The sequence below is a fragment of the Lathamus discolor genome, chromosome 3 (genome assembly GCF_037157495.1).
Source record: "Lathamus discolor isolate bLatDis1 chromosome 3, bLatDis1.hap1, whole genome shotgun sequence".
Classification (NCBI taxonomy): Eukaryota; Metazoa; Chordata; class Aves; order Psittaciformes; family Psittacidae; genus Lathamus; species Lathamus discolor.
This window is the reverse complement of record NC_088886.1, coordinates 21,422,269-21,447,846: the sequence shown is the minus strand read 5'-3', so window position 1 is coordinate 21,447,846 and position 25,578 is coordinate 21,422,269. Positions and strand designations below refer to the sequence as shown.

Below are 25,578 nucleotides of genomic sequence, written 5' to 3'. Positions count from 1 at the left end.
ATCTACAAGTTTCTCACAGATCTGACAGCTTTTACAAAAAGAATAAAGACATTGAGGCCCCAGACTCACATAAAAGTTTCACTTTATGCAATGAAATTACTCAAACATGTAAAATAACCCATCCTGCAAAGCATCTGTATGTCAGAGACCAAAGGAACAAAAACTGATTATATATATTTACCAGCACTACACACACTGTAGTGCAATAAATTTTTATGTAAGCGTATCTGTCCCCTCATCAGCTCAAAGTGTCTGAAGACACCAACTGACAAAATATCTCTCACCTTGGCAACTGCAGACATGAGGAATCTGCAGATGGTGTCCTGCACTGGAGAATACCACCTAAGTAAGTTTTCAATAAACAGCAGAATCTGTGATTGAATATGGTTCCACATTTCCAAAAAGGAAAGCTGGTTGTAACCTTCTCCCTTACATGTGAAACTGTAAAAGCCTCAAGATCTATGGGACTACCACACCTGCAAAACTGTTCCATGTGATCCTTTAAGACAATCCCTCTGCCTCCAAGCTTCACAGGGGCTCTGGAAAAGGTGCTCCTCCCTCTTCTACCTTGACCTTCATACAGGCTTTATGAAGATTTTACAACAGATTACGAAGACTAGCAGAAGTGCCCTACTCATTCCTTATGGAGGTTTTCCAAGAAATTAGAGCTGGTTGTTTCTCTTTTGTCATGCTTTAGGCATCCAAGTTATGCCCAGTAAAGCTGTGAGTTCATGTGGAAAACTAGATTTACCTTTTACTGTTAAAGTATTAATTTGTTCTTGCAAACAAAGGAATTAAATTAATTACACACACATTTGTAAACTCCAGTTGAAATAGTGGCTCAGTGGGATTCTGCCCATTCAGCAGTTTAGTGAATTCCCAACATCTTAGCTCCCTCATCTTTAGATTGCTGTCATCTCTCCACTTCTGTCCTTGCTGCTGCCATAACCCTTTCTATTTTCAGTCAACATTAAAGAAGTTCCTTGTGTTACACCGAAGCTACCCTTTTCATTAAAGAAGTTAGTAACATAGCTAAATACACATGTGCACTTGTGAGCAGCAATGAACTTTCATTCACCTGAACAATGAAAGGCTGAATGTTCAGATCAGCAAAGATCCACCAGTAACAACTACAAAATGGAAAAACTGTTTCCAACTCTGGAAAGTGTTAAAGGAGTCAGAAAATTACTAGAAACTAGACTTCAAAAACTTGAAAACTTGTATAAAAAGATGAAATTACGAATTCCAATTGTCCTTTCCTGATAATTCACTACAATGTACCAGTAGCACAAAGCTGGGATATGGCAAAGGCTTTTATCTTGAAGTTAGTTGGGATTCTATTTCTGCTTCAAACACAGTATTATCAATGCTGACATGTCTCTACTTTAGAGTTCTTTATTTCTCAACATCATAAGTAATTTTTTCTTTAAAGTTTGCTGTCTAATCCATAGTTAAAGTATCTAAGTAAGTGCTGGATTCTAAAACATTGTCACACAGCACTCTCCTTATATCAGACATGCTAGGCTTATTTGCACTTCTAGTAAGGATTTAAAAGTTAAATGTTAAAAGATGGTAAATGGTTTTATTTTTCTTTTGGTGGATATTTGTTTGTTTGTTTGCTGTTGTGTGTTTGTTTCACAAGGGGTTTTGTTTTGGTTTTGTGGGTTTTTTGGTTGCTTTTTTTGTTGTTGCTGCTGGTTCAGGGTTTTTTAATGCCTTGGCCATACTCACCAAAAATGATAAAAAAACCCTACCATTAAAATAAATCCTTTAATAATTACTGCTTTCCAACAGACTGGTCCCTGTAGTTGAACTGTTACTTAATGTGCTTCAGCCAGCCTCTACCATAAAGGAATGGAGACACCCCAGGCAATATTCACACAACAAGTATTGGAACCAGCTGCTGCAGAGCCACCTTAGGAAAAAAGGTTTCTCAATTTAATTGGGAAAACAGGAGGAAGCATAAATTTTACTGCCATTAATAACTTCAAGCAATCCTGATATGACTTTACCTCACCCTGATGGCTGGACATGTGCTTTTTGTTAGGGTCTTTGCCACATCTGACCCCTATTGTTTGCTCACTTGATCAGGTAAGAAAATGTATGTTTCTTTATAGGATAAACGAGGCCTATTAAAGTCAGAAAAAACACTGCAGCAGCCTATAAGAAGCTCAATTTTTCAACAGATGTGTGAAGCTCCGTAATAAGTTCATTACAAAAAGGCCAAGTGAACTCATAAAGAGAACACATCCACTTTAAGCCTTCTTAAAAGAAACTTTCATAAAAGGAATAGAACATTAAAAACCCACAGCCCTCCATTAATTAGAGAGCAAAGTACTACCTCAGTTTTAAACAGCAGCCAACAGCCTGCTTGGCTGCATACCGTATCGAGACTTGATTGTTAAGAAACCCAACATACAACTGTTTGGCAATGCTTTGATTGCTCATTAAACCTAACTTGTAAAGAACAGAAAAATATCAGTGGAATTCCAGCAGTTCCCAGAAAAGATTTTAGATAATAAAACTCCCAAAAATTCTATCAATGAACCTAGTGAAGGCAGACTCCTCAGGAGGGCTAAATCATACTGCCAAAACCAGTTGCACAGCACTTAGACTTCTCCATAAGATTAGGCAGCTACTGCTTCTCAGTGTGCTGACACTAAATCTTGAAACACTGAGAAATTAAGAATATCAGGCCAGGATGCTCCCATTAATAAGGCATTAAGGCTTGATACATACCATGACTGGAAAACTGCTGTTTGGGACTGATCACACTGTATTTCAGAATACAGTATAAAAAATGTTCATCTTCTTGGCTGAATACCAATCCACCAAACCAATTTTCTTTCAGTCAGTACTGGAAAATATAGCCCAAGATGCTCATCATCACCTAAAATCATAGAATCATAGAACCTTTTTGAGGTTGAACACCTTGGCACTGTGTAACACTTTCACAGCCATATGCACAACCCTTCTACACATCATGTCCCATTTGGACCCAATTTGCAACTGGTGCTGTTTTGTGACCTGCCCACTTTTCAGCTCACCAATACCTGTTTTCAATCAGTCCTCGATTTTTAAAAGTAGCTAGTAATTTTGTCAACCAAAAAGACACACTTTAGTGTCATTTCCAAACATGATGGATTCTCATTCTTTGAGCATGGCTTTCACTGGGAAGAGAATGAAAAGAAAATTGACATTACAATATGCATTCAGCACACCTAAGAACTCTCCAGCAGCTCAAAAGGATGAATACACATACCACAATGTTTGCTCCCTGTATGAAGCAAGACCTACTCCTACCCTTTCAGCAGCAACCCAGTCCCCACTGCACAGCTTTTGCACTATATAATTTAGATCCTTTGAGAAGAATAACTCATTCACGGGTGGAAACAGAAACCCCAGTCCTGCCTGCCACACTTGCATACTGCCAGGAGTGCCTTCTGAACAAGATGCCACCAAGAATTGCTTGCAGCCACCAAGAATTGCTTGCAGCCTGCCATTACATACACAGCAGTACTCTGCTGGTTCTGCTGTACAAACTGCCTGCTGTTCTCATGGAGAATGGAGAACTATTTGTCTCGCTTCACAAAGGCTAAGAAAACACAAAACAGCACCCTTATTAGAAGAAGGTGAATCACAAGCTGTGGGTATATTTAAGAGAGCTGTACTAAAAAATTTTGTCTTTCAGTTAACTGGCCAAACCAAATACAAAGTGGAGTTGGTCCAAACAAGAAGAGAGGGGGGCTTTATTCTTCCTTGTGGACAATGCTTTCTTCTATTTGCTGCCAGGGCATTTACTTCAGAAACCAATCACATATCCAGGGCAAGAATTATAAAAAGGGTAATATTTCCCTTCCATCCAACAGTACAAGAGCATGTCCAGGGATAAAAGATGTAAAGCTGAACTTCAAGGAAACAGATTCAGTTTCAGAAACAGTTTCCCTCTTTCAGCGAGAATACTTTCCAGAAATGAATATGCTAACCACCAAACTCTACTGTATTTGCAGCAAATCACTTCTCTACTCCACTTTAATTATGCCAGCCAAAACAATATGAGAGCACTGTAAGAATGAAGCAAACCTCCACAGAATAGTCTACAGTTCACTGCTTTGGTCACTCCTTCTGTGGTGATAGTTAGAGGGCACTGTATCTGTGTTTTCCACATTTCAGACAAACTTCTAGCTTAAACCACTTGCTAAATTCATGTGAATTCTCATCTTAATTCACTGAACCCATACTTCACATATACTGGCACATAAAGCATTCACACAGAGAACGTAAAAAAGGAAGATAACTATAGTTTCTAGGTTTTAAAGCAAGCCATCAGTACAAAAAGTTATCCCCAAGACCCTGTTGAATCTAACATTACAAGGTTTTCTTAAAGAACTGAAGCCACACAAACCAACAAAATCTCCTTTTATACCTCTTTGAGAAGCTTGTGTATGAAAAATCCTCAATATAGCAGGCTATATCTCATAGACCTCCACAGCTCTGCTCCAGCTTCTGATCTCAAGTCTAAAGGCAAATTTCCCTCAACGCCACCCAATTCTTTGAGATTCAGAGCATAACAAAGTTCAGCTGTAATTTATTAACTTGGGTGCCTGGAGGAAACAAGAGGAGTCTTGTCGTATACAATACTTCAGACTTGTGAAGAGAAGCCGTGAAAACTAGCAAGTAGTGTTGACTGGCAAAGCTACATGGGGAAGCAGACATTGGCACTATTGAAAAGAAAAGGCCAATTAAAATGGAAACCAAGACTAAGCAGAATTTCTCATGTCCATGCTTTCAACAGCAGCCTCAACACTCTGGAGAGGGAAATAAAGAAAATGGTCCTTCTCAAATATATTCATGCCATATTTCGTCCATTCCTAATAGCTCAGTTGAAGCCAGTCCACGCCCTCTGTATCCAGTCTCCACCTACAGTTAGAGTCTTCCTGCTCCCAAGTCACAAAGTGTCCCTTGGGAACATGGCACATCTTCCAGAACTGCAGACTGCAGCCACCTCAGTGCTCAGCCCTAAACCATTGCCTGACAAATCCTGTCCTTTAATTCTTTGCAATCTCAGCTCTTCCTTTAAACACCTACTACACTTAATTTATACTCATCTCAAACCCAGTGCTAAAGACTCAAAGGCAGAGCATGCACAAATGTTAAATATCAGTAGACTGAGTCAATAAACTTGACCTCTTGGCATTAGGAGCTGTATGGTAACTTGTCAACAGCTGTTGAGGTGTGTTAGCACTTTAAGGTAACCCACAAATTTAAGCTGAAGGGTACTGACTTGAATAATGTGTGTTTAATACTCAAGTAACCTGTATAAAAGGGGTATCTGACACATGATTATTTTATTAAGGTTGCAAGCTTCCCTGACACACGATACACAAAGTGATGTATTTGAGAACTGAATCACCATATCAAGAATCACAAAGTTGTCTTAAGAAACAAGTAATAGACAATAAATCTGCCTACATTTTCTAACTAAAACAATGGCAAAATAAGTAAGTATCAAGGAATTCTAGAGGGAGGAGCTATGGCAAACAGCACATGGCCCTATGCAAAACTAGACAAACATCCAAGCCAAGGAAAGAGCCACCACTCACTGAACCAAGCAGACAGTGAAGCTTCTGGAAGGACTAGAACTTTCTGTACATTACCCAACAGACACTTCAGGAACAGACTGCACTTTTAGCAGCCAGTTCTTTTGATCTAAACAACCTTCTGCACAGGCCTACTTAGAAGCTTGAGAGAACAGCATTTGAAAATAAATTCCCCTCTTCACATTAGCAGACATTAGAAAGCAGATACTTAACTGATGAGTTTACTCTGACTTTAATGTTAAATGGGGAATTATGGGGAGCAGGGAATTCTCAGTGATTTGTGTTGCACCACTGCTTGGGGTGACAAGCACCCAGAAGCCCCAAGTTTAGATAACAGTGGTAGCTGCTGTACAAACAAAAGAGGTAAGTTCCTGCTCCAAAAAGTTTACAACCCAAGCTGAGCCAGCCTACCTAACCCGATCTTCTCTCAAATGAGAGAAAATTTATTTCCTGACCAGCTTCCACTTCTCAGTGTACTTCCAAATATCACTGTCTTGAGGAAAAAAGTATAAAGATGAGGGATTCTAAGTGCCATTTTTCTTCTCCCTCCTAGCTCAGCCCAAAGGAGGATATCAAGCGCAAACACGGTTATGGGACAGAAAGCATAAAAAGATCTGAGGCATTTCAGGATATATCAGGTAGCTGTTAGTTTAATCACCAACAAGATCAAAGCTTCCAGAGCAGTGTAAATTTTCGTGGCATTATTTTGCATACTAAACAGCAATACACTCATGTTGAGGGTGAATGTAAGCTTGAGAAGACAACCAATCCCAAGAGACTATAGTCAAAGCTAGGGGGGAAAGCACATAGATTCACTATTGCATTCCAGTTGTTTTCAATCATACCTGGATACACCATCAGCACTGGATTAAGTACATCCCAAACCCAACATAACTCAGAAAGACTTAACAAGATCTTGCATCAATGTCTCATACATTCAGGTCTCCAAATATAAGATCCTCAACTTCCACCTAAAAATGAGCACTCAGCTCATGGTCAAATCCTGCTAAACATTTAGTATATCTACCAGAGCAGCCTCTAGATAGTATCAGCCAAAGAACACACAAAAAGCAGTAAAACCTTCCTCCTGAGAACTCCAGTGTACAAGAAGGACCAAATTTGACAACCCCCTGCTTTTTCCACACTCCTTATTGGTTTTCCCCTACACACAACAAAAAGTTTCATTTGTATCCAAAGTACTCACATGATCTTAACAGTTACAGACTGTCAAGCCAAATAATAAAAAAATGAGAGTATTGAGGAAGGAAGCTCTTTAGCAAAGAGAAAAGTGATGTAGCAACTTTCAGGCACACTATATCATGATGTGAACAGCTTCACCATCCCTTCTGAAATGTCTATGTTACAACAGAAGAACACATACTGTCATGGTTTAAGCCCAGAGGTAAATCAGAACCACACAGTCTCTCTCTCACTCCTCCCCTCCCCCCCCTCAGCTCCCAAAGGGATGGGGAGGAGAATCAAAAGAATGTAACTCCTGCAGGCTGAGATAAGAACAGTCCAGTAACTAAGGTACAACACAAACCACTGCTGCTACCACCAATAATAATAATGATAAGGGAAATAACAAGGGAAGAGAATACAACCGCTCACCACCTGCTGACTGACATCCCACCCAACTGAGCAGTGAACTAGCCCTTCCGGGTAACTGCTCCCAGTTTATATAGTGGGCATGATGTGCTGTGGTATGGAATATCTCTTTAGTCAGTTTGGGTCAGGTGCCCTGTCTCTGCTTCCTCCCAGCTTCCCCTCCTCCCTGGCAGAGCATGAGACTCTGCAAGTCCTTTGTCAGAGTAAACATGACTTAGCAACAACTAAAACCAGTGTTATCAGCGCTGTTCCCAGGCCAAAAGTCAAAACCACAGCACTGCACCAGCTACTAAGAAGGAGAAAAATGACTGCTACTGCTGAACCCAGGACACATACCTAGAAGCGCAGTTAGTTTGGGAAGTAGACCAACTTGCACCATTTTATTTCTCAGGCTTGTGTCAAAGGAGAGATTTAGCAAGAGTCGAAGAGTGACATTCAGCAGGTCATCATGTTCACAGGGTACCATTTTCACAAGTTTTTCAACAATATCCATTTCAACCTGTATATCAAGAAAAAGAAAAAACCATAATCCATCCAAACTTAGATTTGTCTTCAATGTAAAAGCCCTCTCAGTGTCATATATTTACATACACACATATGCAAATGCATATCAAATTTGTACCCATAATACCCATAATGTCGATGCATTTTCATCTGAAGCAGCTTTGCTTCTGTCTTTGTGGTTGAAGACTTCTAGATTGGGCTACTGGGTAACGTTGATTAAAAAAGATTTTGAACCAAACAGTTCAGATGCCTTGGAAATATTCCTTACAGTTGGAACACTGTAAGAATGTGATCAAGACATCACTTGCAAGATTAGATTCAACTTGTTTAAATGTAAACACAAGCAATTCTATAACAAGTGACGTTAAAGTCAGAGATACCCAACCAAGACAGACAGAAAGCTGGCATTCAAAAAGAATTTGAGACCTTTCATTATGAATTTCAATTGAATTTCTAGACAGAACTTTGGATGTGCTTTCAGAAGAGGCATGTGTCCTGCATGTTAATTTAATAAAAGCATGAAAGACATCTTGAAACATGTATCACTTCCAAATTGAAAAGTGTAATCCAGGAACCTAGAAGTGGTATCAGTTTCTGAGATCACGTTCACTTTAGCAGCCAGAGAAAAGTCATCTGAGCATTGACTGTCAAAACTTTAAAAAGTTTTTATCGTCTTTTAAGCATAATTTCTCTGCTTTTATTTGACATAATCTTTTAAATGCATTTTCTTTTTTCCCCCAGAACCTCCTTGGCCAGAAGGAGGCACACAAAATTACTCTGCATTCTTCAAACTTTTGCATGTATGTAACTAGCCTTCCAGTTATAAATACACAGAGAACGAATACTAAGAAACTACAGCTTGCCCACACTGCTTACTGCAATAATCAAACAGCTGACTATAATCAAAAAACTTTGAGCAAAAACAATCAGACAGCAAGAACTATTATTTCACAGCTTTGAATTTAATAAAAGTATTAAATTCCTAAATTTAATTAATAAATATCCCTATTCGAATACCAAAGAGAAGAGTGTGCTAAAAATATACATGGATTATTCAGTTTTACTTAGAATCAGGCATTGCACAACTAATCTTGGTTCATTTTGCCTTTGATATTTTTGTGTTATTGCCTGATACAAATACTAAAATACCTTCTCCTTCACTGGTAGCCTTCTTTAATAATACTGTGCCGAGAAAAGTAGCATCCTTATTACCAGTAAGGAAAGCTCAAGCGGACAGCTGACCTGAAGCATACAAACCTCTCCAAAAGTTTTTTCAAAGCTGTTAAAAACACTCTGCAATTAATTCAACAATTTTGTTTCATTTTTCTTTCTTCTAAATCAATGGAATGCAGAAGGTGTGCCAACAAATCATCCTTACTTTCCTAATAAAGTCCTTCAGGACACTACACAAGTATAAACTAAATCAATGACCAATCACCTAATAAACAGTCTACACTCCCTCAAAACACATGCTTGGTGTCTGACTTTTGTTAAGAAATAGGATACCCATATATAAATAAGAGAGATACCTCGTTTACATTTTTCAGTGCATATGCATGAGAATGACAGTTCCAGTAACAAAGATGCAATTAATTTTCTATTGCATTTACACAGATCTTTTCATCTCACTGTTTAAGTGTAACATTAATCTCAGATTACTTCTTGGATAAGGAAAAGTTATCATTTTCATTTAACAAGCTGGCATAAAGGTACGGAAATTAAGGCATGTAGCTACTAAAAGCCGCTAGAAAAATCACTAAAGGAGATGCTTGGCTAGAGCTTAAAGTCACACACACACAGAAATATGCTATGATTTCAGAAGTTTGAAAGTTCACCTAAAAGATGCTTACGAAGAGTAACACCGCCCGCAGTTCATAGGAGCTACTGGCAGCACGAAGGAAAAATTGTGAGGTGCCTTTGAAGACCAAGTTGGCCTAGGAAATAAGTCTAGCAAGCTGCAAAAGGGTAACTATCTTTCTTTCCAAGGCAATAAATTGCAGAGACAACCATATGTTGACAAAAGAATCTAGTCTGGGGGCAGGGCCATGGGCATCTCCAGAAGAGGGGGTATGAAAAGACTCTAGGGTGCTGTCTTCAAAATTTGGAATTTCATGTATCATATTTTGAGGTAACTTCATCATTAGGGATAACAGTTCTTCAGGAAATGCTGCAATATGTTATTGGCTGGATGTTGCACTTCTACTCATTTTACCAGTAACAGAGAAGATAATCTGTGCTACAGATATTTAGGGTGGGGACAGAAATGTCTCCCTCTTCCCTCCAACCATACAGTCCATACTTTTCTAATATTGCAGTAGAGTGCTATGAGTGCTCTGAGCCTTACCATATCATTTTTGTTCTCCATAAAAATGCTGAGTTTCTTCAAGAAAGATACAACCAGCATAAGCAGCTCAAAATTTTCACGGTCCAGTGCTTTCACTAACATATGGACAATGTTCTTGTTTCTCATCTTCAGCTCAGTGCGAGTATCCTCAGCAAGATTTAGGAGCAGGTAAAGCGCAACTAACAAAGTCCAATACAAATCATATCATGAGATCACAGACAAGAGAACTAAACAAGTCTCTATATATGCATTAACTGCTTAAGACTTTCAGAAGTGTTCTGCTACCTTCACAATGCATTTTGAAGGAAACTGACCATGAACGTTTTTTATCCCTGCTTAGGAAGTATTAAGAAACTGAATTCTAATAGTGGTTTTGAAAAAAAATAAAAATAAAAATATGATCACTAGAAGCTTTTTACACCTTTTTTTCTTTCAATTCCAATGGGAACTATTAAAAAGCCCTTCCTGGGAAAGCTTTGCCACTCAGATCATTTCAATCTAACACTAACTGTACTTTAGTACAAAAACTGACACAGAATGAAAGCTCTTCAACAGGCCAAGTTAAAAAGAAAACAAAACAAAAAAACAAAAACCAAAGAGAAAACCCAACATAAAACAAACACCCACACCCCCAATACCCACCCCCCCATCAGATGTACAAAACCAGAATACCCAAACTCCTCCCAAACCAAAATTATGAGCAAAGAAAAGTTAAGCGAATCACTTTTGCTATTTTTCCTCTAAGACTCACAGATCATTTTAAAAACTTGTTAGTACACTGTCAAACAATCTGATTAAGCACTCATCTTCTCCCTATTCTTTGGCAATGCTCTTCCGTATTTATCCACACATTCAGTATGTTTAATGCATCCTGGTTGTAACAAGCACTTAATAAAACCCACTACCCACATTCATCAACAAGGAAATCATTTTCGATTTGGTACCTCTGAGTAGCTGTTCCTGCTTGACAACCAGCCCTTGATATTTCTTGTAAGTTTTCTCATAGTCCTTTTTCAGGGTCTGATTTTCAGGATCTTCATCAAGTAAATTGCAGAAGTTAAGTTCAAATAAAAGTTAAATAGCCTAAATGACTACAATCCACAGGGTGTTATTCAACCATTAGTAAAAAGCAAGGGATCTGTGGAATAGCCAGTGTAAACACACTAGTTCAGCAACATCTTGCTATACTTGTAATCTATGGCATAATTTTTTTTTTCTCCTCCTCATCCTGGATGTATCACATTCTAATACTCAGGACAAATGTTCCTAAAACATACTACTGATGAAATAAACTTTGTTGTTGTTGTTTTAGTAACTATAACTTAATGTCTTCAGCAGCCCAAATTTCTCAATCTTGGTCTTTTTCATATTACATTTTGCACTTTACTAGAAATAGTAAATTCTACTGATTTCACAGAAGCTGCTGTATGTTCATCTTGTATAAATCAACAACAGCTATCAAGGCAAGTCAGAAGCCATCAAGCTGCCCCAGCATATCAAAAGGATATCAGCTTTCTTCTTCTTAGAAAGTTCTTCCTGCCAAAGCTCATGTCTCTTCAGTTCATGGTCTATGATATTCATACACAGAGCTCCAATTTTGTAGTGTGTGATTATTCCATGAAATTGAGAAAAACTACATTGAAGAAAAAACAACTTGTGAGGAAAAAGAAAAATGCAAACCATCCCAAATCTGTTTTGACATCTATGGTAGCAATGTCCCAACATCACACTACATGAAGTATTAAAAAAAAAATTAAAAAAAAAAAAAAATTATTCTCTGCCCCATTATAACATTCCTCTATTCAAAAACTGTTTCAAAAGACAGTTTCTGTAAACATGAATATTTTTTCCAAACTTGCAGAAGGAAAGCAATAGCATGTTTGTCCAAGTCAAAATAAAGAACACATTCCAATTTTTATGCATAAAGGAAAACTGTTTTCCAATCAGCCCCACTTTCCATATTGTAAATGCTTCAGAGGAATCCCTACTTCCCAGACATATAATAGAGGCCTAAAATCAAGTTGCAATGCAAATTACATTTGAATTATTTCTAGGCAGGGTATGCTGAAACACTGGCTTAGCTAAACAAGAACAAGAACCTGCTTCACTTTTGAATACCACTTCTTCCCTGTAGGAATGCTGAAGGAAATAAAAAAGTGGCAGCTCAGCCTACAAGCTATGGGTGAGAACCCTTACTAGTTTCTTCTCAGCTCTACTACACATTGCCTCACTGTGGGGGTTCTTTTTGTGCCTCAATTTTGTCATTTATGAGAAATGTGTTTCCATCTCAGCGAACTTTTTTCCTGTTTCAGTGACGTTTTGTAGTGCAGTGCAGAAAACAAACTCAAAAACACTAAGCAAAGAGAAGTTCCTGATGTCCCTACACACAGACGCTGCACTCACCTTGAAAAACAGAAGAAAATATAAATTATATTGGTAGCAAGTTCCACGCTTTGTTTCCAGTCTTCCCTCAGCACTCTAGCCAAGGCACCCAGGGCAGCTTCTGAAGTGAAACAGGATTTAGATGACCATCAGCATTTTACCTCCCTCCTTTGGCCTTGTGAGGTTCAGAATTTGGATATACCTCATTCTACATCTATCAGTTTTCTAAATGAAAGATTTTCAGAGATATCTCACTTTAACATATAACACTGCTTACAGCTTATGCTTGGAGATGGTACTAAAACAGAGTACCCTGGGTGGTCATCTAGTTACAAACCCTAGGAAGAGGCCACACACAAGAGAGCTGCAACCGAACACAAAGGTCATCTTGAAAGTACCACTAACCTTACCATCCTGTGGCCCATGCCAGCTGTATGCTCCATACTACTCTGTGGGCCCTACATAAAACATCATCGCTTTAGTTTCCAAATGCCCTTTAAATGCTACATTGAGAAGCATCACTTTTCATCCACATCTTTGTTTCACCCATCTTTTTTTTCCCATAGCAACTTTGTATTATTTAATAATTTGGTTTATATTTGTTGTCATACTTTTCTTCTCCAGATCACTCTTCCTTCCTATTGAAAACTGGACACCTATACTTACGTCAGCCTGCAAATCCCATTTTCAAAGCAAGTTTCCTGATCTTCACGATACAACTCTACACTCTCATCTTCGACAGCAATACCAACTGAAGTTGATTTTGCATCAAAATAACAAGGACCAGAAAAAAAAAGAAAAAGCAAACTAGCTGAAGCCTGTTGAGGCCATGAAGATTCCTGTGTTAGGCCCACCTAAGAACAGCATCCATTTGTGGAGAGATCCAGCTGGGCTTTGACATACAGCTTATGTACTCAGAAGCAAGGCCTATCTAACTAGAAAAAAATCCCAAATTAAAGGTGAACTAATTTTCCCTTGAAAAGAAAGCACCACATTAAGAGAAGTTACCACTGGGTTTAAAAATTACCATTGACAAGCAGTTCTTCCAAATTATCCGGATTCCTAGCCAGCTGCAGGACAAGGGCAGAGCCACGCACCTTGTCAGGAATGTCTTCATACAGTAACTCAATGTACTCATCCATGTCATTGATATTGGCAACTTCATCAATCTGAAAGCAGTCATAAGTGACGGTTTCACAGAGAAAATTATGCCAATTCAACACAATCAATCACAACATTATTCAATCCAGAAGAGTGCACAGCTCTGAGTTAAGATCTTAGGAAAAAATAAAATACAAGGAAAAAAAAAAAAAAATCAACGCACCCAGAATAACTGCCAATGAACACCAGGAAATTTGAGATTTAATTACAAAAAAAAACAAAACAAACCAATATTTACCTCCATTCCTTCAAATGGGGATGGATCTTTTGGCTTACTGGATTTCTCTTTCTTTTCTATTAAGAAAAAGACAGGGTTGCAGTTAGACTATGCATGTGCACACACACACACACAAAAAAAAAAAGCCCAGTATTCTCACAGTAAACATTCTGATTAAATCAAGATCAAAGTCCTTTTGTGTCATGCTGACCTGTCAGACTAACACAGCTAAGATATGTCGGGTTTCTGAAGCTGGACAGCAAACAGGAAGTAAAATAAATCTTAGATGCCTTCTGACTCCTTACACTAAATGATCAGTTGCTGCCCAGTCAGCTGAGGAGACAAAGGCTAATAATCATTAGTGAAAGCCCAGTGGCAAAACTCACTTCCACAGTGAAATACATTAGCAGCTTTGATTCTGCTTGTGCACTGTGGCAAAGCTGCCCTGTGATACACCAAGACATATATATACACACAGATATATATATACACATGTGTGTATGTGTAATGCATACATATATGTGTATACATACATATATATAACATACACCAACACAAGATCATAGAATAGAATCACAAAATTGTTAAGTTGGAAAGGATGTTAAGATCATCTAGTTCCAACCCCCTGCATGTATACATTATACAGAAGAGGGTAAAACACCCAAAGCACCTACAATCAAAGCATACAAATAACATTAATCTTTGTTTTAATCTTATCCCACAAAGATAATAAACCAACTTGAGAACAAAGCTAATCATTTAATGACTGCAAGAAACCTAGCTAGCCACAAGGTAATGCAGGACTGGGCGTTAAACATGAAATTGTCCCCTGAGCAGAAAGTTTAAGATGAACTTAAAACAGAAATAGGATCATCAAGATGCCAGGAACTTAAGATGACAATACAACTATTCCAAGCTCTTTGATACACCAAAGCTTGCCATACTCTGAAAACTCCTCACTCCAGCTATACAGACAGTGCAAAGTCAGCCTAGGAACACTATCTACCCTTGCAACAATGACATCTTTCTAGGAAGATCAACATACAGTCTTTTGATGTCACTGCATGTGCAGATGCAACAAGGAAAGGCTACACCAAATAACAGAATCTGTACCTCTCAAGTCCTACTAAAACACAAGGCAGCCATCAACACTAAGATCAACTAACCAAAAAGGTGAGCTCTGGTTTTAAAAAGATAATTCCCACCAGTCTCGCTCCAAGATTTTATTCTTTCCCAAGTGTGATTTACATATACATCTTCCCCGCTCTCATCTCCAGAGGACTCATAAGTTAGGATTAAGCAAGTTAGAATCTCAGCTAGAAAAACCTCACACAGTAGTTGTTCAGTGCTGAAGCAACCCAGCCCCAAGCTACTTTGTTCCTGTATTATTTACCTTTCCCTGCTGAGGCATCCCTGCGATTCTGCAGATAGTATAACAGCTGTTCTACTTCCGGCAGTTTGGAGGGGTGAATGAGCTTGCATTCTTCAACCACCTTTCGAGCCAGGGAAGCAATGTCTGTATTGGCATTAAGACTCTTCAGTCGAATGCTGCAACAGAGATAGGTGTCTCGTCAGCTTCTAAATTTTTCCATCTTCTGTTCTTTATGTTTACACAGTCATGAACTTCTTGAAGCAGAAATGATCCTGATACCACCAATGGCTGTGCCATGACTTACGAACATAATGTCAAAGCAGTGGCTCTCTACAACTCCAAATGGCAAGTAACTGTCAAACAGATTTTACAGAGCATAACTGTCCATCAGCTGTCAAGCAGCAACACTAAACGCAGCTGCACAAACAGATCCTTTATAACCATCTCGGACATGGCAGCCAATAATTTATTTGCAATACACCTAAAAAAATATGCACAGGACTGCAGAGGAGTACAGCATACACAAAAAATAACAACATGATGGAGCAAAAAGGAATTCCACTACATTGCATGTGCAAGTTATGCTGATTTATCTGAAATCAGATACTCTCAGAAATTTGAGATAATTTAAAGACTCTCCTTTTCTTCCTCAATTCTTCTTCGTACATGCATTTACACATGCAGCCACTTCAGCTCAAGTTTTCAAAAAGAATTCAGTATAGAGATAAAACAAACCTAGGAAAGGTCCAAACTTGCATCTTGGAAATTAAAGTCATAATAGTTCTATGGGCTTTTCCAATGGGGAATATTTTAATGCTCTTAAAAGAAAAATACCAGGTAAAACGCAGATACGATAGTAAAATTGCTAGCAGGACTGATGGATGAAAACAAGAAGAGAGACAACGACTAGAGTATAAGGCTGTCAGAAGGTTCAACAGCATTACTTCCTCCAACATTAACCATCTGATTAGGAACCAATCACTTCACTCTTCTCTATCTCAAGTTCCCATCATATAAAGTGGGAGTAATCACTTTTCTTTACAAACCACCTTAAAGTACATGGATGAAGAGCACTTTACAATATGTGTTTTAGATGTTAACTTCCCTAGCTTCTAAACCCTCCACTAAACTAGCGTAAGTTCTATAAATATTGGAATATATGATTTCATACAGGCTACTGATGCTTTGAGTTATTGAATTTATGACTAGGAAAAAATGGAAAAAGCTATCAGAACTTGCTATGACCTTACATTTTCTGACATTCCTTGCGCTCCCCCAGCACAGGGTCTCCCATCTCTCCGAGAATCATTGCTTCCACTTCATAGTGGACAATGAGGGCTTTCTCAGATGGATGTACATCTATGTTGCCTCCTTTTACCTTCCTGCAATGAAGAAGAAAAAAATTATTGAAAAGTTCAGAGAACACATCAGAACAGATAAGTAACAAGGACCTGTCTCCTTAACCCAAGCACTGTCCTCCTTCTGTACCACATTTCATTTCACCCAGCTGTACCAAAGCTTAGTGCTAGTGGCATATTCTTGACTTATTATGTCTACTAGAACCAGAAACACTCAAATCACTGGTCAAGCCTTAGTCACTGAAGTCAAGTAAGAAACAAACAGAATAAATCTTTGATTTCTATGTCTCCCAGCTCTTTTTAGGAACTACAGTCAGGAAAAAGATGCACTTGACAGAGATGGTGAATTTCCCAGCTGATTCCCTGTTATGTCAGTATTGAGAAATCTTCTGCTAATGACACTGATTAAGTGCAGTTGTTTACAAATGGAAATTCTTCTAAGAATTTCTTAGCTAAATCTTAACAGTTAAAAACCTACTAAGAATGAATTACAAATAATTTTTCTCCTGAAGCACAAACCTGTCTGATACTGTTCTTCACCTCACTGTGTCTGTTCCCAGGCTTGGGGAACTACCAGATCAACAGATATAAATCAAGCATGTCTACATGTTTTACTACAGCTACAGATATTTTGGAAAAGCATCCTCTAGAAAAGCACTCTGGGAATGCCACTGCCTAAAGGACCTGTCCTGCTCTCTCCTACTTTGTGACACATGGAGATACAAGGATCATGAGAATAGGCCATGGATAAAAGGCCACAAAGATACATATTATTTCTGATTTTGAGTGATAGCAAAACTACATCCAGAGAATGGCTTTTATAGTGCATGTGTGGGTTGTTTGCTTGTTTTGGGGTTTTGTCTGGGTGTTGGTTTCTTGGCACAATCTGTGCAAAAAAAAAAACAAACCAACAAACAAAAAAAAAACCCCAAAAACCCAAACTACACCCAAAACCAACCACCAAACCAAACAAAAAAAAAAAACACAAACAAAACCAAAAACACCAACCAACAAAAACATACCAAAAAATCCACACAAAAAAATCCCACCCCCCAGATTTACAGGTGGCTTCACCAGTAGCTGTATCAGCATACATGAGAGAACAGCTGGCTATAGCATTGGGTCAATTAGACCAGGGAAAACTACTTCAGCCTCACAGAGCTGCAAATGTCAGCAAATCCATATGCAGCCTTCAATGTAAGCGCTCTCTTCAGAAAATATTAGAAATGAGTGCCTCTAGCTACCCAGCTACTACAGCGGGTGCTTCCCCTTCTGCCCAATACAAGCACAAAATTAGCTTTTTCCTGAGATAAAACTGCCCAAAAAACCCCACAAATCACAGAAAGGTCTGCTGTGGGAAATAAACAAACTGGTTCAATACCAGACTTACAAGGACATAAAGCTACATGGCAAACAAATGTAGCTCACTGCTAAAAGCAACATCTTCCTTGAGACTGTAGCAGAACTCCATTTACCACTTCAGATTTTTTGAAGAAACCTGCATTTTCTTCCCTTTAACAGTATTTTAGAGCACATGCTTTAGTACAGTCTGTTCTCACAAGGTTCAGCCTTGCAGGGCAGAAAGCTTACAACAAATCTATTTGAAAACAACCACTTCTTGCTCCTCACCCCCAACAGTATTTCCCCCATATTTAGATCTACCAGGAGATCCCAACCACAAATACTCCTCATGACAGGCAAACCTCTGTAAATTGACAGCTTGGTAATATTTACAGATATAAAGAAAAGGACAGGTAGAGAACAAGTGGGCCTGAAGGAGTGTGGCACAGTTTTACAAGAACTAAGCTGAACTAACAGCTCATCATTGCCAGAAGGATTAGATCTTCCCATGTTTTAACTGCTCCTGGCAGTCACCTTTGTTCAGCATGAGGGCTCATCAAAACCTTTCAAAACCAATTCCAGCAATCTGACAGAAAACTGTTCATGTTTTGGGCAGAGGGAGTTTTTTAATGTGTTACTGAATTAAAGTGCTCTACAGAGAAAGAATAACACTTCCTATCTACGAGCAGGGATAAACAGGATGGAGTGAGACCTCCTCCTTTTGGCAGCAGTAAAGCAGTGATGAGCTTAGTTACCAACAGAATCTCAGCCTAAGACTGCTTAAACAGTTTTAGCATTTTCCATAGGTAATTTTTTCTATAAAAGAGACAGATGAATAAGCTGAAAAATATACAGCTGCAGAGATCTTCTGCCGTCTCACATTGATAACCACTCTCACTATGTGAGCTATTTCCTAGCTAATGGGAGTCACAAATCAATTCACATTCAAGGTCCCAATCTGAAACATTTTACCTGTGAACTGCTTGAAGACATACACTAAAATGCACTATACAGCCACTAAAACTGTTTTCCATTTGGAAAACACTGCATTCAGATTGCCAGCATGACAAAAAAAAATAAAAATAAATCTTGTAATCCCTCCTTCCCCATTGAATCCACAAACATCTACTTTATTGATTTTCTATGCATCTATATATATATTCATAAAATTCATATATATTCAAAAATATATTCAAATATATATTCATAAAAAATTTTAAAATGGACATTCTTGTAACTAATAGAAGCAGCAATGCACTGGGGACCTCTCACGCACATTAACCCGTCCTTTCACTTCACTGCCTGCTTTGTCAACAAGAATCCTGCTCTATTAGAGGTTTAAAAGAGGAAGGCCTTTTCTACAGACAAAAGCTATTCTAGATGAACTCACACAACCAAAGCTGGTGTGGGAATAACCTTTATCAACTAATTCCTTCAGGTGGAAAAAGCAAAACTAAACTATCCTAATCACAAGTGGCACAAATAGCACACATGGATAAGGCTGAAAATCCAATAACAAATCCTAGCAAATCAGACTTGGTGGGAGGGAGACTGCTCAAGGAGGATGACAAAGGGAAACAAGGACCATAGGAGTACCAGACTTGCACACAACCTAGCCCTGTTAATCAGCACTGTGGATGGTTTTGGCTTGTGCTCCCTTAAAAGAGAGAAAAGTATGCTTGTTGCAGGGATGACTACAAAATAAAGAACAGTGTTCCAAAAATCACCTAAGATGGCATGAACAGAATATTCAAAGCCAAAACCAGGCAGTGCTCTAAAGTTACAGCTACTTATTTAGTTACAAGTGGCCATTTGTTTTTACCTGTTATTGCATTTATATGACAGAATTAATGTTCAAAGACTATCAAGAGGGGTTCCCCCCCCCACTGTTTCTAATTATGAATCTTGATATGTGGCATATGAAAAGAAAGAAAAAAACACCCAAAAATGCAAACCAAACAAACAAAAAAAAAAAATCACTTCTCACCTCCCCCCCCAAAAAAAACCAAGAAAAAAACCCACACAAAACCCAACAACAACAACAAAAAAAAAAAAAAAACCCCACAACCCAAAACTCCATGGGATTCAGGATGCAATGTCCTGACATCTTCTGGGATTGCTAGCACTTCTGCTTTGAAAAAACTGATGGAGAGCCAACAGCTGCCTACTCAGACCCTATTAGGCTGACTGGTCCCACTGCCAGTAGACAGATAGAGGTACCGTTCATTCATCATATCTTTAACATCAAATTCAGATCGCACACTTCATACCCATGGTTACCTCTCAGGTCCATCTCAACTTCCAAACTATTGCATTCATCCCACCACATTACCTGTCCCATCCCTCCCACAATCTCCCACACCATGCCCTAATATCTCCTCCAAATCAGTTCATCTTTCCAGATGCACCCTGAACCTGCACTTACTGCCTAATACCCCCTTCTCAGTCCCTAGCCTGTTTGTTCCCCAAAGCAACCACCTGCCACAGCAATGCCCCTCCCCACTCCTAATAGCAACTATATTCTTCCAACTTGCTGGTGCTTCAATGCACCATCCCAAATGCATATCATAAAATGCCACCAGTCAGCCTCAAAGCAGTGCATCCCTCCAATCTACCACCTTCTTCAACCAGTTACCAGAAGCATGCCACCCATCCCACCTCTCAGCACACCCTAAACCCACTTTATAACCATCACTCATCCCTTACCTAGCTTTCCAGTACCCACGCAAGCCTCCTGCCCACCAGACTAGACAGCCACCTTTCAGCCTGCCCCTAATATACCTCTCATTTCCAAACCACTCACCGCAGAGCACCTCAGCTCCACACTCCCATCACCACCCCACAACCCCTTCTTGCCCCTTTATCCCACAACTTCCCACTCAGCCCTCACCACAGGCTAAAATGCCACAGCCCCGTAATCTCAGTCCCCTCGTACTCCCCCAACCCAAAACCTCCCATCCATCCCCTACGACAGCCTGCAACACCTGTCTCCACACCACAACCTCGCACACCCCTCAGCTCTCCACACAACGGCACGGCACGGCACACCACCCTTCGGGACAACCTGCCGCGCCTCAGCGCCTCAGCCCCACAGCCCCATGCCCAGCCCCCACCGCAACCTGCCGCGCCTCAACCCCACGACCCCCTTCCACCCCAAACCCCCACAACCTGCCGCACCTCGGACCTACAACAACCATCTCTCTCCTCCCCGCCGAGACAAGCCCCCCAGGTTACCTCTTGAGGTACCGGACGTCCTCGCCCTGCATGGTGACAGAAGCTAGAGAAGGCCTCAGCAGGGCGCGGCCCCGCAGCGGTGCTGTTACCAGGGTGAGCGCCAGCCCCGCCCCGCGCACTCGGAGCACGCACGCGCTACCGCCCCCGCGGCCCACGGGGAGCTGCGCGCATGCGCACTGCGGTGCTCCACCTCGGGGGGCCGGCTGTGCCGGGGGTCCGCCGCGAGCGGGGGTCGCAGCGCCCCCTGCAGGTGTGAGGGAGCCATTGTTCTCCTGGGCTCGGCCGTGCCGTGTCCCCTCCCCAGCGCCACCTCAGGGTGTAAGGGATGGGTAACGGCCGCCGGCCGCTGTGGTAGGTAAGCATCCCCGGCCGAGGACCCTCGCAGACCTGGGGTGTAGCTGATCCCCCTGAGAGCCAAGGCTCTCCGAAGTGTCCAGCCTCAGGGTTTGCCCTCTCCACCATGGGAAGGTGTGTGGGTATGGCGGCCTGCAGGCCTCACATAGGGCTTGCGGGTGGTGCTGAGGAAAGTGGATGCCCATGTACGGCATGGCCACCATGGTTAAAGAGGTCCTTTAGCTCTGAGGGAGTCGAGAAATAGTTGTGCCCTTACACAAGGATACCATCTCTTTCATAGCTGGTATTTCAGGACATTGTGAGCAGTATGGGTTAGGGGACTTTATGTTTCTCAGTGTGGTATTTAGGGAAGTATTGAAGAAGGGCTCTTGTAGTGTCCTGCCGCATTATGGTGATCTGAGCTGCCATTTTTCCTCAGCACCATTGCATAGTTAAGCCCAGCCTTAAAGCAGCATTGGTCAGCAAGGTGTTTTGAAACATAGCCTTCCTCTTGGATCAGCAGCGCTGTTGCTCCAGGAGACATGGGGCTCCAGCCTTAGGAAGGTGGCTGGAAATCCAAAATTGTAGAGCCAGCACCTAAATCCTCTGCCTCTTTACCTTGTATCCCAGCCACTCTAAAGAACAACCAAACAGCATCATATCCAAGTGATATCAGAAACTATATTAATGGACTGTAGTTGAACTAACAAGAAACTGTCGTGTGTATAAGAGCAGCATCCAGTCTGGAATGAAAATTGCTCCAAGCTGTGTGTTCTAATATCCATGATGGAGGTAAAGCAGGCCTATCCCCCACTGCGTTAAAGTCCTGCTGTCCATCTAGGTAGAAACAAACATGTAGAACTAGAGGCAGCAGTGTCTTTTCAGCTTTGTGAACTCTCTCACAGAATCACAGAATCCCAAGGGTTGGAAGGGACCTAAAAAGATCATCTAGTCCAACCCCCCTGCAAGAGCAGGGTAACCTACAGTACATCACACAGGAACTTGTCCAGGCGGGCCTTGAATATCTCCAGTGTAGGAGACTCCACAACCCCCCTGGGCAACCTGTTCCAGTGCTCTGTCACTCTTACAGTAAAGAAGTTCTTCCTGATGTTAACGTGGAACTTCCTATGTTCCAGTTTACACCCATTGCCCCTTGTCCTATCACTGGATATCACTGAAAAAAGCCTAGCTCCATCATCCTGACACCTACCCTTCACATATTTGTAAACATTGATGAGGTCACCCCTCAGTCTCCTCTTCTCCAAGCTAAAGAGACCCAGCTCCCTCAGCCTCTCCTCATAAGGGAGATGTTCCACTCCCTTAATCATCTTTGTGGCTCTGCGCTGGACTCCTTCAAGCAATTCCCTGTCCTTCTTGAACAGAGGGGCCCAGAACTGGACGCAATATTCCAGATGCAGCCTCACCAAGGCTGAGTAGAGGGGGAGGAGAACCTCTCTTGACCTACTAACCACTCCCTTTCTAATGCACCCTAAGATGCCATTTGCCTTCTTGGCCACAAGAGCACATTGCTGGCTCATGGTCATCCTCCTATCCACCAGGACCCCCAGGTCCCTTTCCCCTTCGCTACTTTCCAGCAGGTCAACCCCCAACCTGTACTGGTACATGGGGTTGTTCTTCCCCAGATGCAAGACTCTACACTTGCCCTTGTTAAATTTCATCAAGTTTCTCCCCGCCCAACTCTCCAGCCTGTCCAGGTCTCGCTGAATGGCAGCACAGTCCTCTGGTGTGTCAGCCACTCCTCCCAGTTTTGTGTCATCAGCAAACTTGCTGAGGGTGCACTCAGTTCCCTCATCCAGGTCATTGATGAAAATATTAAACAGCACCGGTCCCAGCACCGACCCCTGAGGAACTCCACTAGTCACAGACCTCCAGCTAGATTCTGCGCCATTGACCACAACTCTCTGCCTTCTTCCTTTCAACCAGTTCTCGATCCACCTCACTACTTGATCGTCAAGCCCACACTTCCTTAGCTTATCTATGAGGATGCTGTGGGAGACAGTATCAAATGCCTTACTGAAATCAAGAAAAACTACATCTACCGCTCTACCATCATCCCTCCACCTAGTCACTTCCTCATAGAAGGCTATAAGGTTGGTCATACATGACTTCCCCCTCATAAAACCATGTTGGCTGTTCTTAATGACCCCCTCATCCTTGATATGCCTAGTGATGGAGTCAAGAATAAGTTGTTCCATCATCTTTCCAGGGATGGAGGTAAGGCTGACAGGTCTATAATTACCCGGGTCCTCCTTCTTGCCCTTCTTATAGATTGGTGTGACCTTTGCCATCCGCCAATCCTCAGGCACCTTGCCCGTTTCCCACGACTTACCAAAGATGATGGAAAGTGGCCTAGCAATGACCTCCGCCAGCTCCCTCAGCACCCGTGGGTGCATTCCATCCGGACCCATCGATTTACAGATGTCCAGTTTGCATAGCTGATCCCTAACCCAATCCTCATCTACCAAAGCAAACTCCTCCTTTGTCCTGACTCCTTCTGGGGCTATAGAAATCCGGGGCCCTCGGGGAGAGTCTGCAGGAGTAAAGACAGAGGCAAAGAAGGCATTCAGCACCTCTGCCTTCTTTATATCCTCTGTCTCCAGGGTACCCACTTCGTTCAGCAGTGGGCCTATATTGCCTCTTGTTTTAGTTTTATTTGCTATGTATTTGAAGAAGCCCTTTCTATTGTCTTTAACCCGACTAACTCTCTGTACTTTCTCAAAAGAGGGGTTTCATTTCTGCTTGTATTTATAAAAATAAAACTCTGTGGAATTGGCAGAGATTGTTTATTTCAATAATTGTTTGAGGAACAGGGATAGTTGTTTGGGTTTCAGGAGGAAAAGACAGTAACACTCCATAGCAACTAACAGTAGTTGAATATAAGATGGAAGGCAGAATCCATGCATGTGGTGTTTTCTGGAATGCTCTTTGCTGTACTACAGCCCCATTACATACAACTGAAATGGCTGTCTACACAGAGTCGTAGGGGTAATATAGAAATAAATAACAGTCAGGTAACTAAGCTTTTGTTTTTATTGTGACAAAGTATAAAGAATAAATGCTCAATGTCTACTGATCCTATTAAACACTAAAAAAAAAAATTATATATGCTAAAAAAAAAAAATTCAGAATTTGTAACAGGGCAGCAAAAAATATTTTATGGTGTCCATACTGTGTCCTGCCTCTGGTTTACCAAAAAACAGAAAAAAAAAAAAGTACCCTGTGAAATATAAAGTGCTACCTTAGAGCAATGAATTTACAAAACATTGCTAGAACATAACACTTTTGTTACTGTCATTTTTTTTATTATGGTAATATGTCATCTGTTAATGATTGTCATAAAGAAAAATGTATATACAGTTACCTGTCAGAGCCACAATTCTTCAGTGATTTCAGCAGCTCTTCAGATAAGCATGAGCCAAACATTAAACTCTCAAGTCATGTAACTAAATAGTCTAATATTTCCTGAGTATGAAGTACCTGACAGTCTCCATCTATTTCACTGAGAATTTCTTTTTTTTAATCTGGCCACATATGATAACAAATGGAGAACAGTTTTAGACACCTATGAAAAAGTAGGTCAAGGATTACAAGATGAGAATGATACACAGGAATGTGGGACCTGAAAAATATGAGGAAAGGAACATTTATTGCAGTTAAATGTGCCACGATCTTTGAGCTAAAATTGGCTGTTTGTCAAGGCCTGGAAGGACAGCAAAGCCTGTCTCAGCCTGACAGAGGCCAGATGAGAACACCTCAGCTTTGCAGTGACTGAGGCATAAGCAGTGCCAAGATCAGATAATTTTGTCAATGACAACCAGTTGATGCTAGGTTTAGAAAACCACACTAAAAACCTTGTATTACACAGTAGATTCTTTGAAAGTTAAATTGTAAACCCAATGTTTCCTGAGGTCTGGTTCTACAGCCTTTCCCTGAGCTGTTGATGTTGCTTTGCACAATTTCTTACATCCCTTATGTTATACTGCAATGAGCTTCATGGTATTACCATAGGACCCTGGAGATTCTCCTCACCTGCATGTTGGAAGCATACACAAAGAGAATGAAAGAGTGGTATTTGAGGCAGAAGACTAATCAGGCTGCAAAGA

General features: G+C 40.7%; 1 protein-coding gene across 4 annotated transcripts in view; it reads right to left on the bottom strand.

Moving 5' to 3' along the window:
- Window positions 1-21,256, bottom strand: part of KIFAP3 (kinesin associated protein 3) — a 68,373-nt gene extending 47,117 nt beyond the window's left edge. For 3 of the 4 annotated variants that reach the window (XM_065673984.1, XM_065673985.1, XM_065673986.1), the window contains exons 1-10: window positions 21,122-21,168; window positions 16,439-16,570; window positions 15,210-15,364; window positions 13,838-13,893; window positions 13,466-13,607; window positions 12,460-12,559; window positions 11,565-11,689; window positions 11,001-11,099; window positions 10,057-10,235; window positions 7,545-7,707 (exon numbers count right to left, since the gene is read on the bottom strand). In XM_065673984.1, the coding sequence (XP_065530056.1) occupies window positions 7,545-7,707; window positions 10,057-10,235; window positions 11,001-11,099; window positions 11,565-11,689; window positions 12,460-12,559; window positions 13,466-13,607; window positions 13,838-13,893; window positions 15,210-15,364; window positions 16,439-16,570; window positions 21,122-21,153 (1,183 nt within the window). In that variant the 5' untranslated portion in view covers window positions 21,154-21,168. Of the gene's footprint in view, window positions 1-7,544; window positions 7,708-10,056; window positions 10,236-11,000; window positions 11,100-11,564; window positions 11,690-12,459; window positions 12,560-13,465; window positions 13,608-13,837; window positions 13,894-15,209; window positions 15,365-16,438; window positions 16,571-21,121 lie in introns of all 4 variants that reach the window. The other variant, XM_065673987.1, reaches the window with a different exon arrangement.
- Between the last annotated feature and the right edge of the window lie 4,322 nt (window positions 21,257-25,578).